We start from the raw sequence: 26,637 nt of genomic DNA, 5'->3' as shown, positions 1-26,637 counted from the left end.
TTTGGTTTGCAGGAATGTGTCAACAGTTTTCAGACTTTTGACATCCAGAGTTCGTCCAGAGGCAGCCTGAAGGTTGAGCAGCAGGTTTGATCCAGTCTACAGTGTGTGTGTGTGTGTGTGTGTGTGTGTGTGTGTGTGTGTGTGTGTGTGTTTGTCTGTGTGTCTATACATAGACAGAGTGATGCTGTGGAGCTTTAATCCACTGTTCTGCCTGTCAGCAGGTAAACAGACAGAGGTGGATTACTGCCCTGCAGCGCATTAATCATCATTATTACACAAGGGATTACCACACACACACACACACACACACACACACACCATGACATACAACATGCACGTGCAGGAGTGAACGTGTGTCGTTTACGCTGAACCTTCATTTTAATCTGCTTCATTTATTTCTGATCAGCATTCAATCACTCAATGAAATATTAAAACACATCAATATTCATCTGAAACCACGAAGACATTTCAAAGTGTTTATTATTGTATTTGGCAGCAGTTCATGAAGACATGTCGGAAAGAGACCCACGGGCCCCACGGGTCAGCACCAAACAACTACAGAGAGACAAAACAACTACAGAGAGACAAAACAACTACAGAGAGACACAAAACAGCTATAAAGAGATGCAAACTGAACACAACAAGACACAAAATGACCACAAAGAGACACCAGAGGACTATCAAGAGATTTGATGTGAAGTTGATGTGAGGAGGATGGGGGCCCGTGATCCATCATGATGGTTGTACTGGGATAAACTGTCAAACACCAGCCGCACCAGTTTCAGAGGCTTCACAGGATGAGTTGTCGCTGTTGACAGATACATTAATGAACACTACTCTACATTTACTATCTCAGCATTTAGGCTACTGCGTATACGTGCTGTGTAGGAGGGTTGAAGTGGCGTCCATGTTTGTGTTCAGTTGCATTTCCCCCAAATATTTACATGTGAGAATAAGAAGCTAACAATCAACCAATCAGAACACGAGTCAGAGAATCGACACAGATCATCTCACTGTTCAAGATAAAAATGTTTAACAGTCCGAAAACTTTACGACTTAAACACTTTGTAGGAAAAAAACAAAAAAACAAGCAGAAAACTCGTCTGTCGTGTAAAACAAACTTTATTCAGATTCTTATAAACTGCAGACTGAATTACACAATCATCAACAATCACCTACAAATCTTTCACAAGACTCAGATTCAAGATTTCACTCAAAAACTCTAAAAAAAATAAGCAAATATTTCAAAAGGACAGAAAAAGAAGGTCTGTAGGTCGCCAGGTGTGTTTACAGTACATGTGAGGATGTATGTGTGTGTGTGTGTGTGTGTGTGTGTGTGTGTGTGTGTGTTTGTTATCATCAACAGCTGGTCCCCTCAAAACAAAACAACAACCTGTTTGTGGGGTTATAGTTTAGTTATAGCAGTTTACATGCACTTACAGTGAGGACCGGGTTAAAGTTCGGTCCAGTAAATGAAGGTGAGCCTATACAGTGTCCTGTGAGAGTGTACGGATGGTGCGACACGCGTGTTTAGACGTAAGCTCGGGCGTCTGGATCTGACTTGGCTGTAGCCGTGTAGACCTTTCCTTGCTGGTTTCCATAATAACTGCAAAACAAGACAGAAGAAGTCAGACTCGGACTTTAAGATAAAATCATCGGCAGCAATCGATGAATAATCCACGAAACATGTTGATCAGTATTGATTATAAGAGCTCAGTTGAGGCGCGAGGCTCGTACCCTTTCTTGCCTCCAGATGACACTTTTTTACAGGCGGAGCAGAGTAAAGCTCCACCCAGCATGCTCAGACTGGCTGCACCCCATCCCAAGAACAGGCCGGTACCCAGCTCGAACCTGCAAACACACACGACACAGTGAAACCACATCCTGACACACAGAATAAAAGATTCATAGATCAAGACTTTAAGTTCTGAGGGAGGAAAACAACCGAGAAAAAGATGATCAGCTGTTCTCGCAGCTCTCCTCATACCGTCCCCGATAGAACAAACACGTTTTAGTAATAGTTTAAGTAAAATAAACATATTTTATATTCAGTAAATTAATCAAGAAAACATGAAGAGACCAGTTCTTGCCATATAAAGTTACAGCACCAGAATCTTGTCTGAGAAAAGTCATATTTGTGAAATATCTCTCATGTTTATTCTGTTGACTCTTTGTTTGATGTGTAACACTGTCGGTCCTGAAGTGCCGGAGTCAACTCACTTCATGCCACCGTAGAACGGGTCGTAGAAGTCCTGCACGACTCTGTAGGCGTACCAGGAAACTGCGACCATGCAGCACAGACCTGCAGCACACAGACAGACAAAACATTACAGGTTGATCTTCCACTCAGAGCACCAAACTTTTTACAACTGCTGACGAGTGTTTAACTAAAGATACTTAACACAACTCTTAACACAGCGACACACCTCCGTTACATTATTAATGTTCTCATCAAAAATGAAGAATTACATTTGTTTACAAACAACATGACCACATCAGACTCAGTGTCAAATAACACTTTCAAATCACGAGCGTGATTTCCATCCAAGAGGATCTCGTAGTCTTATACTTTCATATACGACTGTCACAGCGAGACAATATGAAATCTAATGTTTTTATAATTTAGCCCAGTCAGTTTCTGGCCAAACACACAAATATGAGGCATCTTTAACTTATATACTGTGCAGGAGAAAAGATGTAAGTGACAGATGTGCTGCAGTGTTGAGTTTTGTTCTTCGTGTTTCATATGAAACTCGTTTACTTTGAGTAAACTTGTGGATTTCTCTGGTTTGAAGATCGTTTGAAACATTTGTGAAAGTGTAAGTACAGTACACGACTCTACACAGCTGAAATGTTACGTTTAATTTTTTTTTTTATATTTTAGCTTTTGTTGACTCACCAGCGAGGATGCTGAGGATTCCTCCGGTGACGGCGATCTTGGCCTTGGATTGTTCGGTGGCAGAGCCGATCTTGATGCACTTGAGTCCGAGCAGAGACACGATCATGGAGCCGAGGCCGAGCAGCAGAGAGATGATCATCAGAGCGCGACACGCCTGCACGTGGCCTGCACAGAAGAAGAGACAGAGTCTGCGTTCACATCATGAACAGCAGAGGAGCTTCTCCTCGTCTGCAGAGGATTTAATGTAGATAAACAGTCTCTGCATGTTCATCTTCTCCAGGGAGGTTAGAGATGATACAGATATCAGCAACACCACTGGACTGACGGAGGAAACTGGTCTGAACTAACTGGTCACAATACGCAGACTTCACCTTTAAATACAAATATCTGAAAATCTAAAACGGAAGCATAATTTAGTCCAATTGATCTAATAGAAAATGATTCATAATAACACTAACTTAACTATTTGTAGGACTGCATATTCAATGGAAATGTGAGCAAAAGCACAATTTAACTAAAGTGCAACGTTCGAATCACAAGAAGCTGCAACTATTTGATGAAGATAAGTGTGAAAATCATCATCACAGTGACGTATGGACGAGCTGCATGGACCCCACAGAAACAAACACAGCTTATAAGCTCAATTCTTAAGTACAGGAGGTGAAAGTTGAGCCAGATATGTCTGATAAAGCACGTGGGTTTCAACAGGCGCTCTTTTAGCTTCAAAATCAATGAAATGTTTCAACTACATCCATTTTAAACTTTGTTAAATCCACCTCACTGGTCTTGCAGCTGATCTAAAGTGGAATATGTTGAAAAAAGAAAAAGAGAAGGGATAAACAGGAAGTAAGAAGTGTGTGTGTGTGTGTGTGTGTGTGTGTGTTTGTGTGTGTGTGTGTGTGTGTGTGTGTGTGTGTGTGTGTGTGTGTGTGTGTGTGTGTGTGTGTGTTACAGTACCCAGCTGTACTGCTGCAGTCACTTATTGACTAAGATGACCTCTATTGATCATAAAAACCTGCCACACCTGTTTATGAGCCTCGCAGAGTTTCAGCAGGGAGCAGACGGGCCGAACGATGAATCAGTCAAGTGTCGCTCAAACCACCTGATCCGGTTTGTTACATAAGACGCGTTTAAATTAAATAATAATACGTCTTTGTTCAAGTGCATCAAGTAAAACACTCCCTTCGTTCCAAAAGCCAAAACCCTTCAGAGGTTTTGGCTGACAGAGACGTCAGTGGAGAAATATTTTATTTGTGATTTGACTTAAAGGAAGAGTTCACCCAAAACTGTAAATCCAGTCATCATCTCCTCCTCCAGCACGTTGATGGAAAGTCAGGTGAAGTTTTGCAGTCCACAAGACATTTCTGGAGCTGGAACTGAAGGAGCTGGAGAGTAGTTGTGTTAACTCGTCACGCTGAAATCTTCACTGTATCTTCGCAGCTATAGTGAAGATTTCAGCTTTTAAAGGGTGTTAATAACGTCTACTCAGATCAGTTTGTGATCTCGGGGCTTCTGCAGACTCAGATCACAGCAGACGAGCTGTATGGAGACATTTTATGTTGGTTTTTTGGTTGTTTTTTCTGTTTAAAATCAAGACTCCAGCTACTTCAGTTGTTCAGCAGAGCGCTGCGACGCTGTTTGTCTGTGAAGCTACAAAACTTCACCTCAAGTACTTCCACTAAACTATATTTTGCATGCACAGTACTTTTTACTCCACTACATCGATTTGAAAACTTAATTTACTAGTTACTTTACATTTAGATTACGTGCTGCATCAAAGCTAAAGCAGCTCATGTTTTGAATTAATTCATTTTATCAACAATCAGATTTAAAAACCTGTTAATTTCAAGTAACTTAGTTCAGTGTCAGATACTTCTACTACTTCTCGTACGGGTGACTCTCTCTTATACCAAAGTATTATTTGAATAGAATAATTTGATTTTCAGGCACTTTTTAAAACACTGCTTTCCATCGGCATCAGTAAAATCGCTGTTAGGGGTCAAATTCTTTCCCTAAACTTCACTAAACAACTAAAGATTACTTCCAACATCCATTACAAAGTAATTTTTTACATCTAAACCCAGTAAAAACTTATTAAAACCGAGCTAAAGTGAAGAGGCTACACTTCCTCTGTTTGGTCTCTTCAGGCGTTTCCCTCCATTTTATTGTCAGTGGATGAACCGGCTCAAAATGGCGCCCAAAAGACAATCTTACAGTGTGACGCATCATGTGAGAAGCAAAACATTGAACTTAATTAACTTCATTATTAGCAGCACAACAAATATCATGGTGATATTAGTTTAGTGTTGTCTTTGTCAAAGTTTAACAGAAACAGATTTTCAGTTTTTAGGCGGGAAACTTCTTCCCAACCTTTGGTCGAGTCGATCTGAAATGGTGCCACATGGCACGCTGGCCTATTTTCTCTGTTAAGGATCTGATAAGCTTTCAAATAAAAAGTTCAAAAACCTTTTATATGAGACCAAAGTTTTATGAGTTTTTATGAAGCTCCACTGAACATCAGTGAGGTTCAAAACTACAACGTAATTTTTCTTTTTCTTTTAAATTGTATTTTGCACTCAGAAGCGGAAACCTGGTAGATCATTAATGTCCTTTAGCTTTATGACCTCATTATATGAGGAACTTGACCTCAATGCTTCTTCTCAACCTACCAAGTTACCTAATCATTCTTCTCCTTACTCCTTACCTACGATCAATGAAAACCTTCTGAACAAGTAGCAGATGTTTTATAATCTAATAAGAAGTCATTTAATTCAACAGTTTATGAAGCGCGACTGACTGATTCATCTCTTATTTCATGTTTCTCACTGATCCTTAAAATGTCACTTTAAAAGATGTCGAGATCTAGAAACATGATCAAATGTCTTTTTTGTCGAGAATTTGATTCATTTAGGACTTGATTATCTTTGCTTTATTGAAAAATTGTGAAATGTTTGTCTCTTCAGGAGGAATCTAAAGTTTGAAAGATCTTATTTGTAAGAAATTTGACTTTTGAGTCTCATTTCCAACTCGACGCTTTGTGATCGACGTCGGGCCGGCCGCCATCCCAAAGTGTCAAAGCGAGTTCAGAATGACACTCAACAATCATTTTTTCACTTTGACAATGTACTTGTAATCTCTATTTCATCAGACACAGTTTTAAAACTCAGCGGTTCGGTGTTCTCGTCTTACCTGGGAGGGCGAGCATCGATTCAAAGTCCCTACACTCGGCGATGCCGGCGCTGTTTTCGGCGCAGGAGTGCCACAGGTTCTCAAACTGCCTCAGGGAGATGATGACGCTGCCGGAGATGGTGGAAATCTTCCAGTAGTCGTTAACCAGCGACGCTCCGGTGACCATCCAGCTGATTAGGCTCATGATGAACCCCGTCGCTTCCAAAGCCGTCGACATGATGGCAACGTTTACAGAAAACTCTTCCGGTGACACAAAGAAATCCAACTAGCGTACAGAGAGCAGGGTCACAAGGCCGGGTCGTCCTCGGTGAAGCCTAAGTGGGTGCAGTCACTGACAGGTTGGGTAGTCGGAGGCTGTGGTCTCTCTCCTTCAGTTATTCTTGTTAATCTGATGTCTGTGGCTCGAACAGGAGGACTTTACACTCTGACAAGGGGCCATAAACTGCTGGGAGCCGCTCCCTGAAGTTCCCCACCACCTCCGACTGAGTATTGATGATGATGATGATGATGATGACCGCGAGTCTCCAGCCACACCTTATACACTAAAAAATGTTGGGTTATTTTGGTAACCCAATTTATGGGTTATTAGTGTTGAGTTAAATTTTGGGGTTATTTTTATAGAGAGCAACCCATTTATTGGGTTATAGGGCTACTATTTTAACCCAATTTCTGGGTTTTCAAGGTTATGCACCATTTTTGGGTTGTTTTTCAGAGAGTAACCCAATTTTTGGGTTAGAGACTTGTGTGGGTTTTTTTTTAGTCATACTTTAATTTTTTTCTTGACAGGGAGTATTTTATGGAGTAATCTCATTAACATGCTTTATAATCACACATCTTCCTACATAAAATGCGTCCTTTACCTTCTCGAAGTAAATACTTAAAGGATAACTACCGTTTGTCTGTTATCAACATCCGGGGTCAAACTAGCAGTAGCAGCTACAGGTAAACAAGCCGGCTCAGCAGCAATGTTGGGTTATTGCTAACCCAACTATTGGGTCGTGGAGGTGCCAAATTGCGTAACCCAATAGTTGGGTTAGGAATAACCCAACATTGTAGTTACCATAACCCAATTTTTGGGTTAAATATTCAACCCAAAAGTTGGGTTGAAAAAAATAACCCAACCCATTGAGTTAAAATAACCCAAAAAAGGGGTTGGTCCTTATTTGAACCAACAATTGGGTTAAAATTGGGTTATTTTTTAACCCAACTGTTTTTAGTGTGTAAATAAACTTGAACCATCCACACAACCCAATCACCAGAATAAATGTTAGCTAAGTCTGCAGAAGCACAGATAAGTTCAAGCTGGACGTTTCTTCTTTATATTGATTCTCTCTCGTCACAACGTTGTGCTGCTCCGGTTAGGTTCACGCACAAAAACCACCTGGTTAGGGTTAGAAAACATCATGGTTTGGATTAAAATACCTGTTTTGGTGGTGGCTTGTGATGGCCACACTTCCCTCTGAAAAATATCCAGCTTTGTTCACCACAAACGCGGCTGAAAATATCCCCCACGTCTCCTTTAAGGGATCACGTGACTTCACACTTAGAAATGTTTGAACTGTGGTCGCCTGTTTGGCGTCCTCGTGGTCTGTAACCTGCCCACCATCCCCTCCACCTCCCGATGTGACAGTCCGCTAATAAACATGCAATGTGAAGGTGACATGACATGTATGTGTACGAACGTCTGCGTATCTGTGGTTTGCAGGAACGTTGACACTGGACCGGCTGTGAGTCGTCATTTTGACGGCTGGATTTTAAACTGTGTGATCTCTCATGATAAATACACAATATAGAGAGTGAAGCATTTCACACTCACAAACGACAGAGAGTGTACAGTATGTGCCATCATATTATTTTCTGTATGTTGTGTTTGTAAAATTCTTACATTATTTACGTTGGAGGCTCCAGATAAACCGACCAGGTTACCTGCCTCTCCCTGAACTGTTTATCTTTTTCATTATTGTGTATTATTTTTTGTGCAAAACAAGAAGGTTTACCAAGAAGGTAAGTCAAAGTACTTGTTGTCAGAACTTAAGAGCTATAACACAAAATTTAACCTATTTATGTTCCTCAAAGTAGCGGCGCGGCACGCGGGGCGGAGCTCACCTGCATCGGTCCTGAACGGATCCGGATCATCAGTCTTCGATGAAAATGGAAGTTTTCTGATGATCGAGGATGATAGTTGCCACCCCGTGAAAAAGTGTTAATTTAGCAAAATGGCAAAATCTGTGCGGTCGAAATACTGACGGTAACAAATTAATATTAATCATTTTAAATGTAAATACACTTTTAGGAAAAGTCAGGTACCAGCAGCTATTGTAATTTTTAATTCAACAAAGTTATAACACATAAATGTATAAATGGTCGAAATGACCGTTCTAACTCGATTCGGTCGGTCCTGGACAGTCAACTGGATCCTACTCAGCTTTTTCCGATTATCAGTATCTGTGATTTTTCTGTCAGAATGCCGATAAAGTAAACTCATTTTAAAATGTGCTGCTTTGGCTCTGATGCAGCGTCCTCACACACAAAGTCCCGCCCACAAAGCTATCTGATTGGTAACACGTCACAATTAATATCCTCTAAACACTGAGTAAGCTGCAAAGTAACTAGTAACTAAATGTATCAAATAAATGTAGCGGAGAGGAAGTTTAAAGTAGCAGAAAATGTAAATACCTGGAAATTGTACTGAAGAACAGAACTTGAGTAAATTGCACTTTGGTTTATTTCATCACTGATTGTTTGAAATTTTGACCCAGAGAGTCTCATTTTTAATTTTTGTTTCAGTCTCCTTGATTTCTAATAATCGCGTCAGTATCGGCCCTGAAGACGTGTTATCAGTCGACCCCTGACTGCTGACATCATCCTGCTGACTGGGCTGTTCACTGTCAACAAAAGGTCGTATTTGAACTGAAACTATGATATTTTACTAACCAGAACTTCACATCATAAAACTGATTAACTAACAGAAACAGAGCTGCTGTGTCTCAGATCAATGAAGGGCGTGAACACAGGACGTGTTTGTCTTTTAATTCAGAGGGATTGTTGTTGCACAGCGTCGTCGGGTGATTCAGGCTGTTTTTATCGGTTAACCTGGTTGTCGTCCGGGTGCCATAGTGATGGACTCTGTAGTGTGTGTTTGCTAAATATGTCAGAGAATTAGAGACATTTTTACCTTTTTCTTAAAAAGCTACTTAAAGGAGCACAATGTAGTTTAAGGGAAAATAATCACAATCAGACAGATTATCTCTTTGTCTTCATGACTGAATGAACTGAACAAACAAACTGTGTACAGCACACTTCAGACACACGGCGACTCAAAGTGCTTTACAGTGGCATCAAATTACATTAAAAGACATTAAAAACAAGTATGAAGACATCAAGAAACAACAACATTAACACATGTTAAGCAATAGGACAATAAGCTCAAATAGAAGAGGTTCAAAAGAATAAAAAGGACAACACAATTTCATACTGTTTTACTGTGTTTATATGTGGCGGACCCTGCCACCTTTCTATCTTCAGACAGTGTCCTGGGACCTTATTTTCCTCTGAGAACAGCTTGTTCATTCACTTATGGAAAGAAAGTTTGTATTATTACCTCATTAATATTGTAAATATTCAAATTCTGAGTTTGAATTTCTCCTTCAAATACCACGTAGTGCCCCTTTAAACCAATTAATCGATCAGTCCAGATGTCGATAAATTGAATAGTTGACAACTGATTCATTGTGAGATTTGTTTGTCTCATGATTTCATTTGAACAAAAGTGTTGCGGAGCTAAAATAGAAACTGAAATAAGCAGCAGCAGTTATTACTCTGATACTGAGATAAACATTTATTGCAGTGAAGCCTCGACATCTTTAATTCTGCTGCTCCACATTAAAATAATCACATGAAGGGAACTGAAACCTCAGCAGCGTCACCGCCTGTCTCTTCTCTGTGTCTGTTCACCTCTCACATATTTCCTCCGGTGAGGCAGATCGATGTTTACGAACACGGAGAAAGAGGAAATCAGACTCCACGGCAGGAAGTGGAAGGACACTTAACATTTTCACGACCAAATAAGGAAGTCCAAGTCAAATGAGCGAGGAGAGCGATGACATCACGTCTTTATCAGTTCAGATCTGTGGATGTGTGTTGGTTTCTTCCTGTAAAATTCACCTTGGTCAGTTTTTAAAGCTTTGTTGGAAAAATGATTGTCAGTGGGATGAAAATAAATAAATGAGTAAAGATGGAAATGTTGGAGGACGTTGGCTGCGGCAGATGTTTTTTGGCAGGTGTTTTCCGTGTCTGATGGTTTCAGGCTTGGAAACAAGGAGCTGCAAAGAAGAGGCGGCTGGCAGGTTGTGAGAGTGGGTCAGTGTTTTATAGCTTTATGGTCAGAGACAGTTAATGTTTGATCGCCATGAAAGTCCAAAGTCCGACGCTTCACACTCTTTCCGTCCTGAAGCAGAAACACTGTGTGAAACAACATGAAGTCCAGAGATAAATAAAAAGAAATGAAGCACAACAGACCCAACATGATTTCATCATTCAAACATGAGAAGAACAAACACTACGTTACTTTGTCTACAGATATTTATCACAACAGATGTTTTAGTGTTAAGGTGGTGATAAGGCTTCCCGGTGTATTCAAAAGTAGAAACGGCCTTTCTTTCATTAAAGGGACATTATGTAGTTTTAGAGAAGAAATTCAAACTCAAAGTTTTGATATTTACAATTTTTTTTCCATAACTGAAGAGAGGTGGAGTTTGGAGGCCCACGGACCAAATACATGCTATTCTCCTTGTGTCCTATAGGGGGCTGTGCCTCATAATAAGTCTTAACCCCTCATGCAACTGATAAAACACAGGTACAGGTACGTAAAATACTAAATACTGTATATTCAGTATAAGGAAAATAACATTTTTGTGTGTTTTCATTAATAAAAAAACAGTGACATCACGTAAACAAACTGGAATTTAAAGGGTTAAAATCCTGCAAATGACTCAAATGATATCAATAATATGACAGTTATAACCAGGACTGATAGTGAAAGTTAAAAATAATATTAACTATTTTTATGCCAGTTTTTCTCCTGGAACTTATTTTGTACTAAATGTGGTCTGAGTCATTTTTATTTCATTTTTTTACAAGTTGCATGAGGTAAAAATGAACATGACAGTATGTTAAAATGTTAATGTGACATAAGATGGACAGTTAAATGTTATTTGTTGTCTTGACTGAAGGAGGTAAACCTTCACACCTCAGCTCACACGGCTCCACTACATTATGTAGAACGTGAAAATAAACTCGAGTTTGTTTTGTTTAAATGTCACTTTTTATTTATTCAGGTAATTTTCTTTATTTCACATCAATCACTTGATTTTGAGCGAGACTCTTAAAAAGTAGGCTGTGAAGAAGAATCAGCCTCACATACCAACAGCAGCTCTTTAACCTCCTTACTGTCTTCACAAATCATCCGGTGAGTTAAGTCTGTAAATTTCAGCTGTCAGGGACGGAGCTGACAAACAAGTCGAACCAGCTCTGTGGCCCAGAATCCAACCGCAGCATCCGGACACACCAGCTTTTCTCTGCAGCAACACTCACATGGCGCCTGCGTTTTCAGACGCCAAAGTTTAGAGGGCGGAATAAACTAAGAGAAGCTTTGAGCTCTGGATTAACCGGGACTTTAATGTGCCGTTCACAGTGGATTTAAGGGTTTTAAAGCTTTGATTCTCTTCTTGGATGAGCTGAAGGATCGAGAGATGAGCGCTGCATGAGAAACGAAAAGGAGAATCTAGGTTTTCTTTGAAGGGATTTTGGACACTACTCTGGATTATATGTTGTAGTCCGGATCAGTTTACATGCAGGTCACTGGCAGGATGTGGACATGGTGGACCTGATATGACCGGGTCTCTTTGTCCTTTTGTTCTGGAGAGGAACGCTCTTGTCATGAGGCTGAGCCGCTCTGCGAATCTGCTGGTGACGACGATGATGATCCTGTTGGACTTCATAAAATGTGAGTTCACTTTCACTCCCAGCTGATACAGATACAGGTTTTGGATTGGGCCTGTCTCATCCACCGATCAGGGTTGTTGAAAGCAACTATGCTGACCCATCACCCTGGTCTGCAGAGATATGAACATGTGTTTTTGCAGAAGAGGTAACATCTCGTTACCATGTCGGGTTGAAGTATTCCTGTCCTGTCACTCTTCACCCTCAGGATCTTGTTTAAAACGTCCAGTGTTTCCCACATCAGCAAAGATGTTGAATTGATGTTTGTTTGGAAACGTTCCTGCTCAGTGGGGTGAGGATGAGCGTACTCGTACACATGTGTACCACACATCTTATCAGTCCGATCAATCCATCTGATTCATCTGCAGAGTGGAAAAGAAGAAACAGGATAAGAAAAGTGTAAATATGGGATTCATTTCATTTAGAGCCGTTTTGTTTTCACTGAACTGTGTTAGGGTTTCATCTATAGTTAAAACAACCTTCACTGTGATGACACAGTGATGTGCGAGTTGTTCACCTTGTTTTTACTGTCTGCTGTAAATATGTTTATCAGTGGTAATTATGATAATTATCATGAGAATGATCTTTGTATAAATAAAGATTATTTTCCTTACCTTTCATACCTTCAGGTGTGAAACAGGACTACATCAGAATTTTTATATTTACCATATTAATGAGGTAATAATACAAACAAGCTGTTCTCAGAGGAAAATACGGTTGGAAGCTAGAAAGGTGGCAGGGTCCGCCACATATAAACAAAGTAAAACAGTATAAAGTGTGTTGTCCTTAAAGGTCAGTTTGTTCATTCAGTTTATTCAGTCATGAAAACAAAGAGAGTTTTGACTTTCTCTTCTCATTGACATTAACGAGTGCACCTGTTTGGGCCGATGTCCTCCAGCATGACGTTGGTTTCGATCATTTCAATCAGCGACAGCAGTGAAAACAAGCCTCCTCCACATGCGGCTGAACAGAGGATGTGAAAACGAGTCAGGGTCAGATTCAAGAAAGTCAACAGGGCAGACAGCATTATGTTCTGCACATAGAAAATAGCATTTATTCACTAAATTAATGAAACTAAAATGTACCTAAACCCTGCTGCCTCCTCGTCCTCCCCTCTGTGTCTATCAGCTGATGTTGCAGATGTGATCTGATTTCAAACATTGTGTCTCCAGATGTTCGGATGCTGTCGGCTCCCAGCGGAGTTTCCATGGAGTCTGTTGACATGAGACACGTGCTGAAGTGGCGCCCGCTGCAGGCGCCCTGCAACACTACAGTCCTTTACTCTGTTCAGTTCCAGGGGTGAGTCAACTTTCACGCTTTTACAGGGAATGACTGAGCCTTTCTATTTTCAAACTGACACCTGACAGGTGTTTTAAGGTTTCAGTCGCAACCAACGGGCTCGGAGACAGGAAGTCGGACAGAGACGGACCAACATGTTGTTAGTTATTTAGGCTGCATCCAAAGATCTGTCAGTGCACGGGGACTTTCAGAGAGTCCAACGATATCTGTTTCTAGGTCTATATTTTGTCACAGAGGTAATAAAGAGAAATCTCGAGCTTTAATTAACAGCCTTAAATCTAAATATAGTCAGTTTAATATTAAAGTGTTCATGAAACAGTCTCTGATTCCTCTGATGATTATAAATGACCTGTAACAGCAAAACTGAATATTCCTCGTCGTTCCTCGAAAAATGAGAAAAGAAGAAAATGTCCTCAGAAGATGGAGTCAGCATTTTATAATGTCAGCCTTAGCTTTGTAGTGGCAGTAAAACAATAGACTTTGTTGACAACAATAAAAGGTTTGCTCAGGTGTGTTACGACAGAGCAGCTGTCTGACAGGTGAAACGTGAAACATGTGAAACATGCAGCTGCCTGCAGGTCAGTGTGGGACTGACTAATCTGACTGACTAATAACAAAGTAATTAAAGCCACACCTGTTTTACTAATGAGCAGGTGTGTCTGTGACGATGAACCTCAGAGCTGCTGCAGTTTGTAGTCTTTGTATTCAGCCTCGTCACGTCAGTCACAGAGAAGAAGCTCTCATTAATTCTCAGGAATATTCCTGCTGCTGTTTTGAAGTCTTAATCACAATCCTCCGGTTTGAGCAGCGTTCACTGTTGAATCAGGTCAGTCGGTCAGTTGCTTCACCACTTTCCAGATTAAAATATCATGTATCAGCTCACACTCTGTGCTGGATACTTGCTTTTAATATAACAAGAGTGCATCAACTCTTTGTCTGAAAAAAGCAAAAACCACCTCAAGCGAGCATACGAGTTCTTTTTTTTAATTATTTCCATCAACCTTTGACACTGCCAGGCTTCAAAATGTGCATAAAAATAACATTAACTTAAACACGGCTTGTGTGTTTCTTGTCCTTCAGGGAGTTTGAGCTGTTGGTCTTGAACGGCAGCTGGGTGGATGCTCCTGAGTGCCAGCAGACTCGTCACACTCACTGTGACCTGACCTTTGACCTGGGCTCCGACTCTGACTACAACCTCCACGTCAGAGCGCAGTGCGGGTCCAAACTGTCGCCCTGGACCGACCTCAGCCCACCTTTCAACCGCAGAGACAGTAAGACGCTAACGGGATCGCTTTTGTTTATTCACATTACTGGAGCGAGCAAGCTCTGATTGAAGTCAGCACTCAGTGGAGACTCTGGTTCTGGTTCTCTCCCTCCTCTCTGTAATGTTACGTTCATGAAGTAAAGTGCATTTCCTCCAGCTCCAGTCAGCAGTCAACATTACAGAACAAAAACACCCAACAAAGGAGGTCACCTGCTGCAGTAGGGCTGATAAACAGGAGTGAAGATAAATCCACTTTTTAATCCCAGAAGTTACAAAGTAACTCTGAGCTCTCCTCCCGTCGCTAAATAGATCAGAATTTGTGTTTTTAAGCATCTTAACAGATGAATGAATGACTAACTGACTCTCTGAATCTCGTGCTGGCAGCGGTGCTGACGGTGCCGGAGATGGCGGTGACGGCGGTGGGCTATGACCTTCAGGTGTCGTTCAACAAGCTTCCTCACCCTGCTGTCATCAGCGTGACGGTGTTGAAGAAAGGCGACGAGCAGCAGGTCAGTTTACTTCACATCTTTATTCCCTTCTTTAGGTCTGTTTGTCCGGGTTTCTCTCCTCATTATCCTGCCGCTCCCCTCCTTACTTCTTGTCCCACATTTATGTTTCCTGTCTTTATTGTCTTTCTTTCCTTTATTCTTGACTCATTGTCTTTTTCCAGTTCTTCTTTTTTCTCCTTTTCTTCATAATCCACTCTTTCCTGCTTTCTTTTCCTCCTTTCTTCCCCACACATGTACTTCCAATTATCCCTCCTTCCTGTATTGAAACAAGTTCGTAGCACTAGTTACAAGATACCAAACAGCAGAAAAACATATTGTCACACCTGTGCTTCCCCTCCCTCCTTCCCTCTGACTCCTTCAGCCTTCTATCTACACGTTGCCAGCTGAGCAGACGATGCTGCACGTCGCCGCCCTGCAGGAGGGAGCTGAGTACTGCGTCAGAGCTCAGGCGGTCCTGAACTCACAGCTCTACAGCAGCAGCACTGTCACCCAGTGTGTGTTCATCACAGGTACAGGCACACACACACACACACACACACACACACACACACACACACTTGTATACCTCTTCTTTTGTATTTGTATTAACCTTTATTGATATGAAATATGTCTGACAAAATTGTCCTCACCTTCCAAAATGACTTTTAATGACTTTTATTTATTTTTTCACTTTACAAAAGTGTCGTGACTTCATAACAATATTCTCAGAATCCAATTCTCTCTATTCGTGTGTTATTGTCTGTTCTATATTTTATATTTTTCATCTCTATTTTTACTTACATTCTTATTATATTCTTCAATTATTTTCAGTATTGTTTGTTGTTTTGCACCTAAATTCCTCCTTCGTGAAAAACTTCGCAATAAAAACAATTCTGATTCTGAAATGTCATAACTTCCAAAAAAAAAATGTCCTCTTGCTCCTCAATCTTTCCAAAATATTCCCAATTTCAAGAATTGTCCAAACTTTCCAGAAATTTTTTGTCACCTTTTAAAATGTTGTTACCTCACATTTTAGTTTTGTCGCTTTACAAAAAAATCCTCGTAATCAGGGTTCGAGTTATAATTTGAGTTTTTTGGTGGTCTCTGAAATATCTAACCCTGACCGACGTTAGGGCGAAGAAAATAAAAAATAAATGAATTATAGGTGAACAGGTGCATTCTGAGAGACAGAGAGAGGCTGTTCACATTTAGTTTACCATCCATCCTGAGGATGGTAAACTACGATCATTAGTGGACAGCTTCAAGCCCGTCAATTCTGACATTAACAGATGTGTGACCTCTTGTGATCAGATCAGATCTCACTCCCCCACTCGAACACAATATGTTATATTCTTTAATAAATTTGGTGTAAATGGTGAAATCAAAGAATCAAAGAAATGACTGTAGATTCATGATTTTCCTGCAGGTCCAGACGCTGCCTGGAAGAGGCCGACCACTGTGACTGTGACTGTCATCATCACGGCGGGCCTCCTGTTCGCCGTGTTCTGGTCCGTCGTTCACTGTCGTCCAAATACTTGTCAAGCGTATTTTCACAAAGAGCCACTGCCCCGCCCACTGGTCAGTCTGAGACACCAATAAATATAAAAACAATAGATGAAATGAGAATCTGAAAATTGTGGTTGTTCAAATGTGTGATGAAACTTCTAAAGAAAGTCCATCTTCTGTTGCAGCAATCTGATTGGGACGTTCAAATCCAAATCAGCCCTGAGGAGGTGGAGCTCTGTGAGCCGATCCACGTGGTGCCGAACGCCGACTCTTCCGACTGACGAGCCGAGGATCTCAAACATTAAAGATCACAGCACATCTGGAGGGCTGGAGCCCTGAAGTTCTGCTCATCAGGGATATTATGGAGAACGTGAATGTTTCTTGAAGATGCTGTCGAACTCAGCTCTCCTGGGAATTTTGTCTGTGGTGCATTCAAATCTTGTGGGAGCAACAAACGGAAACGGCATCATTATCGTCTATAAACCAGACGATTCACCAGTCGAACTCTGTGGCCTCAACTGGATGGACAGCGAGCCTCTGGTAATCTTTGGAGGGCAACTTGAAGACTGTTCAAGTCAGTCAAACAGCAGCATCAGTTGTTTCAGGGGATGTCCAACAACAATGTCTGTTTACATTCAAGTGACAGAGCCTCTACAGGAGAGGGCATCATGGCTCTTACTCACCAGGAGCAGAGAAGGAAGTCAGGTGATGCTTCATGCAGCGGCTGAGTCCACAAACGGAGCAGGTTGGAGTAGATGGATCAACAAAATGTTGGACGTTAACAGAGTAGACCACTGGATGGTTACTGTTTCTTTTACTGTGCCTTCAATGAAGCCCAAACATCCACCCTGTGGTTATTATTCTACCCATGACACAAAGGTCTCCTCACACGAAGAATTTATTGTAACCCAAACCATGATCTCTCATTAACTTACACCAAAACCTCACTGAACCTTAACCACAGTGTTGTCACATTACTAACAGATTTAGTTTTAAACATCTGGTTCATTTGGGTGCTTTCGTATGGATGAGTGGCAAAGTGGAGACAGGTTTCCTTTTCCCTTTTCCATGTTATGTTTTATTATATTTATGTTGTCCTGCTGAAGCGAATTGAAATTGAGTGTTTGTGTCAGTTGTAACTTAAAGATATGAAGGAGATTTTTTTATACTAATATTTAGTGTGATTAAATGTAAAACGTTTAAATACTAAAACTTCTGATGATTTTATGTCATATGTAATGTAATATCATGAAAACAAATATTCTTTTTTGATATATATATTTGAACCAGAGCCACTTATTCGGCTGCTTTCCTTCTCAATTTGCAAAAAACCCACCAACTTCACTTGTTACACAACTATTACAGTTTTGTTTTTGTTTTAATATGCTGTAATTTATCTCATAATTATCTACTTTGTGTCTTGTAATCGTGAGAAAATATCTACAGGACTTTGTGCCTACACATTTTTCAGAAAAAACTAAAATGCAACACATAAAACAGGAGAGCTGTTAAATCTCTTTCACAGTTTATATTTTACTTTTTTTTCTCAATCTTAATAAAAAGAAGTCTAAAGTTATTGGTTTCATTATCAGTTTATGAGTAACAATACAGCTCATTGTAAAAAATCTGAGTTAACGTTCGCTAACCAGTCAGCAATTAACTACACTTATGTTTAAAACTTTTTTATGTTGGTTAAGAGCCAAAACACGAAGGTAGGTACGAAGGTGATATTTTATACTAATGTACATAAATACCAAAACTTCAAAATGAACTTCATCCCCTCAGTCGAAGAGTGTTTACCAATAAACAGTTCAATATTATATTTTAATATAATAACAAAGATCTTTTTAGACATTTGAACAATGAAGTGACACTTGTTTTGTTCATTTTCTTCTCAAAAACCCACCGACTTCACTTTCATCACGTCATTATTAAGTTATTTTCTGTGTTGTGGTTCTTCATTCACTGCTGTCCAGTCAGTCCCGTCACTAATTGCTGAGGGATAGAAGGAACATATACAAACATATAATTGTAAATTAAACCTAATACAACACAATTTTTAAATATTTGGCGATAATTCTATGTAGGTGAAACATACATTTTGAGAATATAAATAAACAAGCATAAATCAAACATTTCCTGTAATTATCCTGTAAAGTTGAAATTAAGAAACTGACTTCAGATACCTGGATCCAGAATAATTTGGTAAAACACAGCCAACAAATATTTTATTAATGTGAGAGGGAAGACTTATGTAAAAGTGTTGTAATTGATCAAACCCAGGATATAAAATGCCAATTGAGAAGATGGATTTCAGTTTCAGATTTATTTGATAAAAAAAATTAGAACAAGAAAAATCTCTTTGCTTAAACTGAATATGACTTATAAACATATTAAAACCAGTGATGATGAAGACTCATACAGAGACTTTGTTTTGACGCCACTGGTCAAACAAGTGAGTTTTACATTCTCTTTATGTCTTTTACAATTTAAATGAATAATAACCTAATCATTAGAAGTTTATCACAGTGTTGAACAACAACTCAAATATATGAAATGCAATACAAGAAAATCAGTGAGACATTTTTATATATGTCTTAAGTATCTGAAATAATTACATTTGCCCTGATAATACATTTTAACAGTCAGAAAGTTATAACACAGTGCTGATTTAATTAAACATGCACTTATAATTAATGATTGTATGAGAACAAATAAAAAAACTGAATGATCATTTAGTGCAAGTTTCAAACAAACATAAACTAGTGTAGTAGTCGACTACGTAAAACAGCTCAGTTGTTTTTTCTTCCAAAATAAAGATTTGTACTTAAAGCTCTAATCTAAACCATAAAACCACATCTCAAATGAAAAATAGACTATAAAATCTGTTATGTCCCCACAATGTCAGTGGGTCCCCATATGGTGAGTACACTACCAGGTGTGGGTCTGAGTGTGATCCCAAAAAAGAAAAAGTATTTCCCACAAATAAGGTGTATATTTCTGAACAGACCTGTAGCTACAGTATTTGCAGAGGAAAACACGAAAACATTCATCCTTTGAATATTTGCATTTTGTGAAGAAAATGTGTGTGATTGCTGCGTCTGCTGCCGTCGCTTGCGGTGACCAAGGCGTATAAAAATCAATGTTGTGTAAGTAGTAACTTTGTTACACAATTCTGCATTCAGAGAGCTTTACTAGTACCGTCGGTCGAATTGGACTTGTAATGTAGTGCCACTGAGAGGTGAATGACGTCACATTTCACAGTAGTTTTGCAGATGTCTGATGGTACCACCCAAAGATGGGGTTAATTGAATTGTGTTTTACAGAGGTGGTGTTATTTCCTTAATGGCCACAAGGTGGTGCCGTTGGTAACATGTTTTAATATTATGAACATATATTCATGGAGAAATTGTGTACCAAGTTTTATCTTCTAAAAGGGGCACAATGTAGTTTTGGAGAAACAATGAAATCTCAGGTTTTTCGGTTGTTTATTCAGTCATGAGAACAACGAGTTTGTTTGTTTAGTTTGTTTAGGCAGAAAAAATCAGTCAATGAAGATCTTTCTCATTAAAATTTGTGAACAAAACTACATAGTGCTCCTCTAAAGGTAACAGAATTGAAGAAATATATTATATTGGTACTTTAGCGCCCTCTGGTGGTATAATTTTACACACTCAGTGCAGCTGAACCTGCTACATGTGCAAGCTTCCCAAATTTGGTTTCAGCCAGATTCAGAAAGTGCCACATCCTCAACGGTTTTGTTTTGGCTCGTCTAAGTGCAGAATTTGGTGAAGATTGGATGAAATATGTGCCAATTGAGGCAACAAAGGTGTTTACCAAAAAATCTAATGGCCGTGGCCTATATCAATTAACTCAGCTTCATCCAGGGAACCCACTGTACAATAATCGTTTTTCTACTCAAAGCAGCTTTACTGTAGCAATCACACAATTAAATGATAATAAAGTACATGTTGTAAGCAAATTCACAATTTTTTTTTTTAGTTGTGATGCATTTAATATATTAAGGTCTAAATCCTAGAGAAGGGAGGCCAACGTTGACTTCATTGGCTGGACCAACACCGGACAGTTGTAACGCTCTCCTTGACAACATATTCTGACACTGATGGAAGTACTGAAATTATCGTCTCTTCAGTCTCCAGACTCTTCCTCTCTAGACTCTTCCTCTCTGGACTGTTCCTCTCTGGACTCTTCCTCTCTGGACTCTTCCTTATCTGACGCATTGTCTTGTCTTGCCATCGTCAACGTTTCAACATCTTGAGAACCAGATAATGATATGTCACTCAAGTCTGGTTCATCTTGAGGTTCTCCAGGAGGGCTGCAAGGTGAAGTTTTAATGGATCCACTGACTTCATTGGCTGGTCCAACACCTACTGAGGTCACTGCTCTGCATCTGAACTTGTACTCTGTGTTTGGACTCAGATCGCTCACTGTGACTTCTTCAGCTTCTGATGCTGTCTCTTCTCTCCATGCATCCTGTCCATTGACACAGTACTCCACAGAGTAGGAGGTGATGTTCTCTGCTCCAAACTTTGCTGGAGAAATCTTCAGTGTCACACTGTTGTGGTTTCTGTCTTTGACTGTTACTGTTTCAGGCCTTGAAGGAGGCTCAAAGTTCTCATTGACAGAGAAGCCGTCTTTATAGAGTACGATGCTCGAACCTTTCTGTGTTTCATCTGTTGAACCAACTGCCAAGAACTTAATGTTCTTGTTCTCCTTGTTGGCCTCTGCAAAATCCCCAAAGAGCTTTGCTTTGCGTCTCATTGCATCTGTGACTTCTTTTGAGACGTACCATTTTGCCTTCTCTACATCGTAAATACGAGACACTTTAGGATCGTCTGGTTTGGGTGATAGTCCCAAGTCCTTCGATAAAGTTGAGAGGTATGGTTCATGACCTCCCAGTGAGGTGAAAACAAAACACACAGCATGATCAGCACCGAGAATTTCCTTGTACAGATCTGATTGAGATGGGATGATCTTCGCGTTTTTCATTGTGCTTGTGAAAGACTTCAAGGTGTAAATTTCTCGCTCTTTTAAGTCCATCCACTCATTCAGGTCTTTGCTGTTGAAAGGGGAAGAATATCTCTTCTTCCAGATCTCATCACGCACAGCTTCCTCTTGTTCTTCTCCTCCTCGGATCGCTGGAAGTTTCTTTGCCAAGTTTCGTTGGAATTCCAGCTTGAACCCAGAGCACATGTCTTTAAAGGTTTTAATCTTTTTGCCAATTTCTGAGAACTGCTGTGCAGCGGTTCTCAGTGCATCATTGCACCTCATCTCCACCTCCTTCAGGTCCTCTAGGACAGCCTGCATTTCTTCTATGAACACAGGACTTACCTCACGTACAACTGTAGTTGCAGAAGTTTGCAACTGAATCAGTGGCAACAGCCAAACCTTCACTGGTACAGCGTTTTCTCCGTTGGCTCCCAGCAATTTTGACAGACTTTGGTAGACTTGTACTGCATCCTGAAAAGATGAGGGAGTTTTATCAAGTAAAAAGTCTCCATGGAATTTGCAGGAGAATTTCTCAACTGATTTTTTTTCTTCATTCTTAATCTTCAGGGAACCTTGACCATCTATAGTAATGCTGGGAATTTTCTTGATCATCACTTTCAAGTTGCCCTCAACTTCTTGACGATTTTCATCATTAGACACATCGCTCTCAAAGACGAAGAAGGCTTTTGCTCCATAAAGGATACCTGTGACTACGTGCGTGGCTTTCCCTTGCTTGAAATCATCCAGATACTTCAAATTTTTTTTCCCCAGGTGATCCATTGATAGTTGCTGGAACTGTGTGGTTGCTTCATACTTCAGTGTTACTGTGGCCTCGTTTTTAGATGTCTTATCATGACATAGATATTTGGCAGCTCCTCCAACTTCAATGTTGCCAGCGAGGAAACTTGCCTTGAGGGATGCACTTACATCTAGTGCTGAGGTTTTGTCCTCGATAGATTCAGATGCAATAATCTCGAAAGCACTGTAGTGCTGTCGCCTTTCTCTGATATACTTTACCAGATCATCGTGACCCCACAATGTCATACCTGCAAAGAAGAGGAGAGGAAAAAACCCTTAGCTTCCTTAATTGTGAATAACAGCAATGAAATTGTTTTATTGAAAACCATAAAAACAAAACACCTCATTAAATCCCATGTCTAATTTAAAAGCATCCACACTCATTTCAATCTCAATCCTAAAAGTTGCTACTGAGTTCTCGACTTTAGTGACAGTAGTACTTCATACACTCAAAGCCATAACAATAAAACAACATAAACATGACAAAGAGCGAAAAGCGAGCTCAGTCTAATCCGTGGAGGCCCGACTGTGGATCAGACTTGGCTCTGACCCGTCAAGGTATGAACACAGGACCCCTGGGACATCGCCTAAGGTTTCTGGCAGTTGGTGGCAGATCTTATGAGTTCTGTAGGCTTCGAGGTTAGACCTCCATGGATCAGACTTGTTGAGGGATGTCCCATGAATGAACAACTGTATTGAAAGCTGGGCAATTTGGAGGCCAGGCAATGCCCTGAGCTATTTGTCACATTACTCAGGCCATTCCTGAGTTTCTGCAGTGCTGTGCTGGTGCCATCCAAGGGTGTACTTCGTCTACAACGTTGTTTGAGTGGGCGGTCTGTATCAAGTGCCATCCATATGAATGCCAGGGCCCAAGATTTCCCAGCAGAATGTTGCATTGAAATTAGATGATTGTTGTATTTTCAGCATTTTAGCCCTTATTTGATAGGACGCCATGTAGAGACTGTTAGGAAAAGGAAGAGTAAGGCTGGAAGGTGCCACTCAGCCTTGCTTGCACTATTGCAGCAAAAAATTCCCCTGTGGCCCAGAATGCATTTTCCACATAGACCGCCATTATAAAAGAGATATCAGTAAAACTGTTGAAAGCACACCAAGAACTGCAAACAAGGTTGATTTCTATTATACATTTCTGATCCATGGAGATTTTATATAAGTAAAACTTTCAATGAGTTGAGAAAAGCCATTTAAAATCATCCATGACGTCATCACAATGTAAAGTCTATGGGCTGAGCAGGAACTCGTGGGTGGGGCCAGCAGGGGGAAAACTCTACTGCACCTATTCAATGGGCCGCATAACCAGGATGTAAATGGGGAAGCCAGAAAACACTGTGAGGCGAGTGGTTCTCACTTGTGAGCTCTTGTTCACTTGCAGAATACATCAGGAGGTCAGTCTCAGGTGCAGAGCCAAATCACTATTCTTGTGTTATTGCGCCCTCTACTGATCGCTCCTGGGTCTACTCATGACTTCTGGTCTCTCGTTTGTCTGCACTGAGCTCGACTGTGAGAGGTACATCACAGTCGTCCATCAGCAGCTGAGCTGGGAAGCTTGCAAACAGGAATAAACTTGAGTTCATTGTCTGATTGTGCACCAGAACACAATGCAGAGTAGTCTGGATTTGCAGACCACCTCAGCTACACAAAGTCAATGACAACCACAGTGCAAATTTTTGCTGAACCATTTTTCTTAGTAGATTCAGCCAGGAAAGATTTAGTTGTTGTCCAGCATGGATTAATTCAGTATTCAACAGCTGCCTCCTTACCAGGAATGAGTAAATCACTGCGGCAGTCGTACAGCATCCCGAGGCTGAAAGGTCGACCGAGTGCCGCCACCTCTATTGTGTTGCTGTCTGCGGAGCCCATAACTCAGCCTGGCCTGAAATAAACAGACGACAGCATGTTAGTTCACGTTTCTCCTTCTGTTCTGCCTGTTATTTATCTTTCACCAGCTGCACAAGAATTTACTTTTTAAAATGTCTTTAAAATGACGCAATTGAGACGCAACTAATGATATCACGAGACATGACAGGATGAGGACAAACAAATGCTGAAGACAGAGAGGGGTGACATAAAAACAAGTAAATAAAAAAAAAGAAAACAGAAAACAGTAGAGGGATGTCGGCACTATATGCTGGAGACATTTTGTGGGAGTCTCTGCGTGAAGATATGTGCGTGTGTGTTTGTTTGTTGGCAGCAATACAGTAAGTCATACGCAGAAATCACTGGAGGGAACAGGGGGTCCAGACCCACCCAGTCCCAATTGTGAAACACTTATGGAGGTTTGCGCTCTGCTCCACAGACACTCGTACTGAGCGCTGCAGTGTTTGTGGTTGGCAGTGGACCAAAACCACTGTAAGCCATTGTTTTGTGTCTATAATTGGCACAAGTGTTTTCAATTCTCTGCTTAAGTGGGATTGGGTGGGTCTGGACCCTCCGTTCCCTACACGGATTTCCGCGTATGCCTTATTGCTGCCAACAAACACACACACACATCTTCACACACAGACTCCCACAAAATGTCTCTGTTTTCTGTTTTTCTTTCAGAGTTTTAATATTTACAATATTAATGAGGTAATAATACAAACTTGTATCCATAAGTGAATAAACAAGCTGTTCTCAGAGGAAAATAAGGTCCCAGAACACTGTTTGAAACTGTAAAGGTGGCAGGGTCCGCCACATATAAACAAAGTAAAACAGTATAATTGTGTTGTCCTTTAAGGTCAGTTTGTTTATTCAATCATGAAAACAAAGAGAGTTTGTTTGTTTAGTCAAAAAAAAAAATCAGCCAATGAAGATCTTTCTCTTCTCATTAACATTTGTGCCCAAAACTACGTAGTGCTCCTTTAAAGGCAACAGAATTGAAGAAACATGTTATATTGATACTGTAGTGCCCTCTGGTGGTTGAATCATATGAGGTTTTACACACTCCTGCACCGTGGCTGCACCTGCAAGCTTCCCATATTTGGTTTCAGTCAGATTCAGAAAGTGCGTCAGGCCACGTCTTCAAAATCTTTACAACCAATCACAGAAAGACGGTGAGTGATATCGAACACACGACCACATAAATATGGCACGGACCAAATGTGGTGATGATTGAATGAAATATGAGCCAGTCAAGGCAACAAAGGTGTTAATCAATAAATCCAGATTATATGTATGTATTTAATATCTATATATTTTTATTGGTATTGTACCAAATATAGAAATTCCTGAATCCTGACACCATTTAACTAATGTGAATATTTTGTTCTGTTGTTAAAATAAACTCAAACGTCAGTGCAGTGAAACACCTTCATGTTCGTTTAAATACGTGCAGTAAATTCTGCATTTTGTCTCTGTTGGATCCTGAGAACGTGAACATTTGCAAAGTCGCATACTTTATATCTCTGTTCATCATGTGTAACTTTTTGTTTTTACTCACAGCTGGTTGTGTTGGAGAGTCTGATGGTCTTGAAGAAATGGAAATGAACGTCACTGTTTCAGCACGAAGAGAAGCACTGCTGGTCGTCAACCACCTGAACCTAAAAAACATTAGAAGGAATATAATTAGAAATTGGTGCTGGCTTTCAAATCACATCCAAAAGCCACAACTAAAATGGTAGAGTAGAGCACATGCCCCCGCCGAAACCCCGTTATCTGCATCAAATTGTGCTCTCTCATAGATACCAGCAACTTAAATACACCTGATTTGTTCTTTGTTTTTTTAATGAAGATTCATTATTCCCCGAGAAATAAAAAGGAAATGTTGGAAAACCCATATTTCACAATGTTAAAGGAGGTGAGAAATAAAGCTCTAATAGAGAAATAGAGCATCTGAGATTTAATGAAAATCTGCTCAGTAGTTTTTGTGTAATCCTGCTGACAAACCATCAAACCAACAAATAGACAAACCAACACGGTGAAGACAGAACCTCCTTGGTGAAGGTAAAGAATCGACTCACATGTTTCTTTTCACACTATGTGCGACAGGATGTTTTAAAAAAGAGAAACACACCTCAACTCAAACTGTCCTGAACTGATCAGAGTTCAGTTAAAGTTAAACACAAACACATGAAGAGTAAAACTGAGCTGCAGTTGAAATGTTCAGCAGCACATCAACAGTGAGAAAACACAGCAGAGATCAGTGTGTTCAGCAACTTACCGCTCAGACTGTCTGTGATCGAGACGGG

At 40.3% G+C, this 26,637-nt stretch overlaps 3 protein-coding genes across 3 annotated transcripts; 1 reads left to right on the top strand and 2 right to left on the bottom strand.

The window, feature by feature from the left end:
* Positions 1 to 500: 500 nt before the first annotated feature.
* On the bottom strand, positions 501 to 6,559 carry cldn15la (claudin 15-like a). Its single transcript, XM_084368841.1, has 5 exons — positions 6,089 to 6,559; positions 2,900 to 3,064; positions 2,221 to 2,302; positions 1,738 to 1,851; positions 501 to 1,606 (listed from the first exon to the last, which is right to left on the bottom strand). The coding sequence occupies exons 1-5, from the start codon at positions 6,303 to 6,305 to the stop codon at positions 1,531 to 1,533; spliced, it is 654 nt and encodes a 217-aa protein (XP_084224967.1). The 5' UTR covers positions 6,306 to 6,559; the 3' UTR covers positions 501 to 1,530.
* Positions 6,560 to 12,021: 5,462 nt separating this feature from the next.
* Positions 12,022 to 19,503, top strand: crfb16 (cytokine receptor family member B16). Its single transcript, XM_084368206.1, has 7 exons — positions 12,022 to 12,092; positions 13,261 to 13,387; positions 14,468 to 14,658; positions 15,036 to 15,160; positions 15,522 to 15,662; positions 16,547 to 16,717; positions 16,831 to 19,503. Exons 1-7 carry the CDS (start codon positions 12,026 to 12,028, stop codon positions 16,924 to 16,926), a joined length of 918 nt encoding a protein of 305 aa, XP_084224332.1. The 5' UTR covers positions 12,022 to 12,025; the 3' UTR covers positions 16,927 to 19,503.
* LOC311266438 (neoverrucotoxin subunit beta-like) lies at positions 18,451 to 26,637 on the bottom strand. Its single transcript, XM_084368807.1, has 4 exons — positions 26,610 to 26,637; positions 25,890 to 25,989; positions 24,232 to 24,344; positions 18,451 to 22,701 (listed from the first exon to the last, which is right to left on the bottom strand). The coding sequence occupies exons 3-4, from the start codon at positions 24,329 to 24,331 to the stop codon at positions 20,795 to 20,797; spliced, it is 2,007 nt and encodes a 668-aa protein (XP_084224933.1). The 5' UTR covers positions 24,332 to 24,344; positions 25,890 to 25,989; positions 26,610 to 26,637; the 3' UTR covers positions 18,451 to 20,794.

This window comes from Pagrus pagrus, assembly GCF_965226575.1.
Source record: "Pagrus pagrus genome assembly, chromosome: 12".
NCBI classification, from domain to species: Eukaryota; Metazoa; Chordata; class Actinopteri; order Spariformes; family Sparidae; genus Pagrus; species Pagrus pagrus.
Note: the sequence above shows the minus strand (reverse complement) of the source record. Positions and strands in the feature narration are given on the sequence as shown.

Bases quoted from the DNA above. Each gene is read 5' to 3' on its own strand.
- LOC311266438 (XM_084368807.1), bottom strand. From the start codon at position 24,331: ATGGGCTCCGCAGACAGCAACACAATAGAGGTGGCGGCACTCGGTCGA. The intron at 22,702-24,231 runs GTAAGGAGGCAG...TCTTCTTTGCAG, and splicing joins CAGTGATTTACTCATTCCTG to GTATGACATTGTGGGGTCAC.
- cldn15la (XM_084368841.1), bottom strand. From the start codon at position 6,305: ATGTCGACGGCTTTGGAAGCGACGGGGTTCATCATGAGCCTAATCAGC. The intron at 3,065-6,088 runs GTAAGACGAGAA...TCTTCTGTGCAG, and splicing joins ATCGATGCTCGCCCTCCCAG to GCCACGTGCAGGCGTGTCGC. The intron at 1,852-2,220 runs GTGAGTTGACTC...GTGTGTTTGCAG, and splicing joins CCGTTCTACGGTGGCATGAA to GTTCGAGCTGGGTACCGGCC.
- crfb16 (XM_084368206.1), top strand. From the start codon at position 12,026: ATGAGGCTGAGCCGCTCTGCGAATCTGCTGGTGACGACGATGATGATC. The intron at 14,659-15,035 runs GTAAGACGCTAA...TCGTGCTGGCAG, and splicing joins ACCTTTCAACCGCAGAGACA to CGGTGCTGACGGTGCCGGAG. The intron at 15,663-16,546 runs ATCACAGGTACA...AAATGACTGTAG, and splicing joins CTGTCACCCAGTGTGTGTTC to ATTCATGATTTTCCTGCAGG.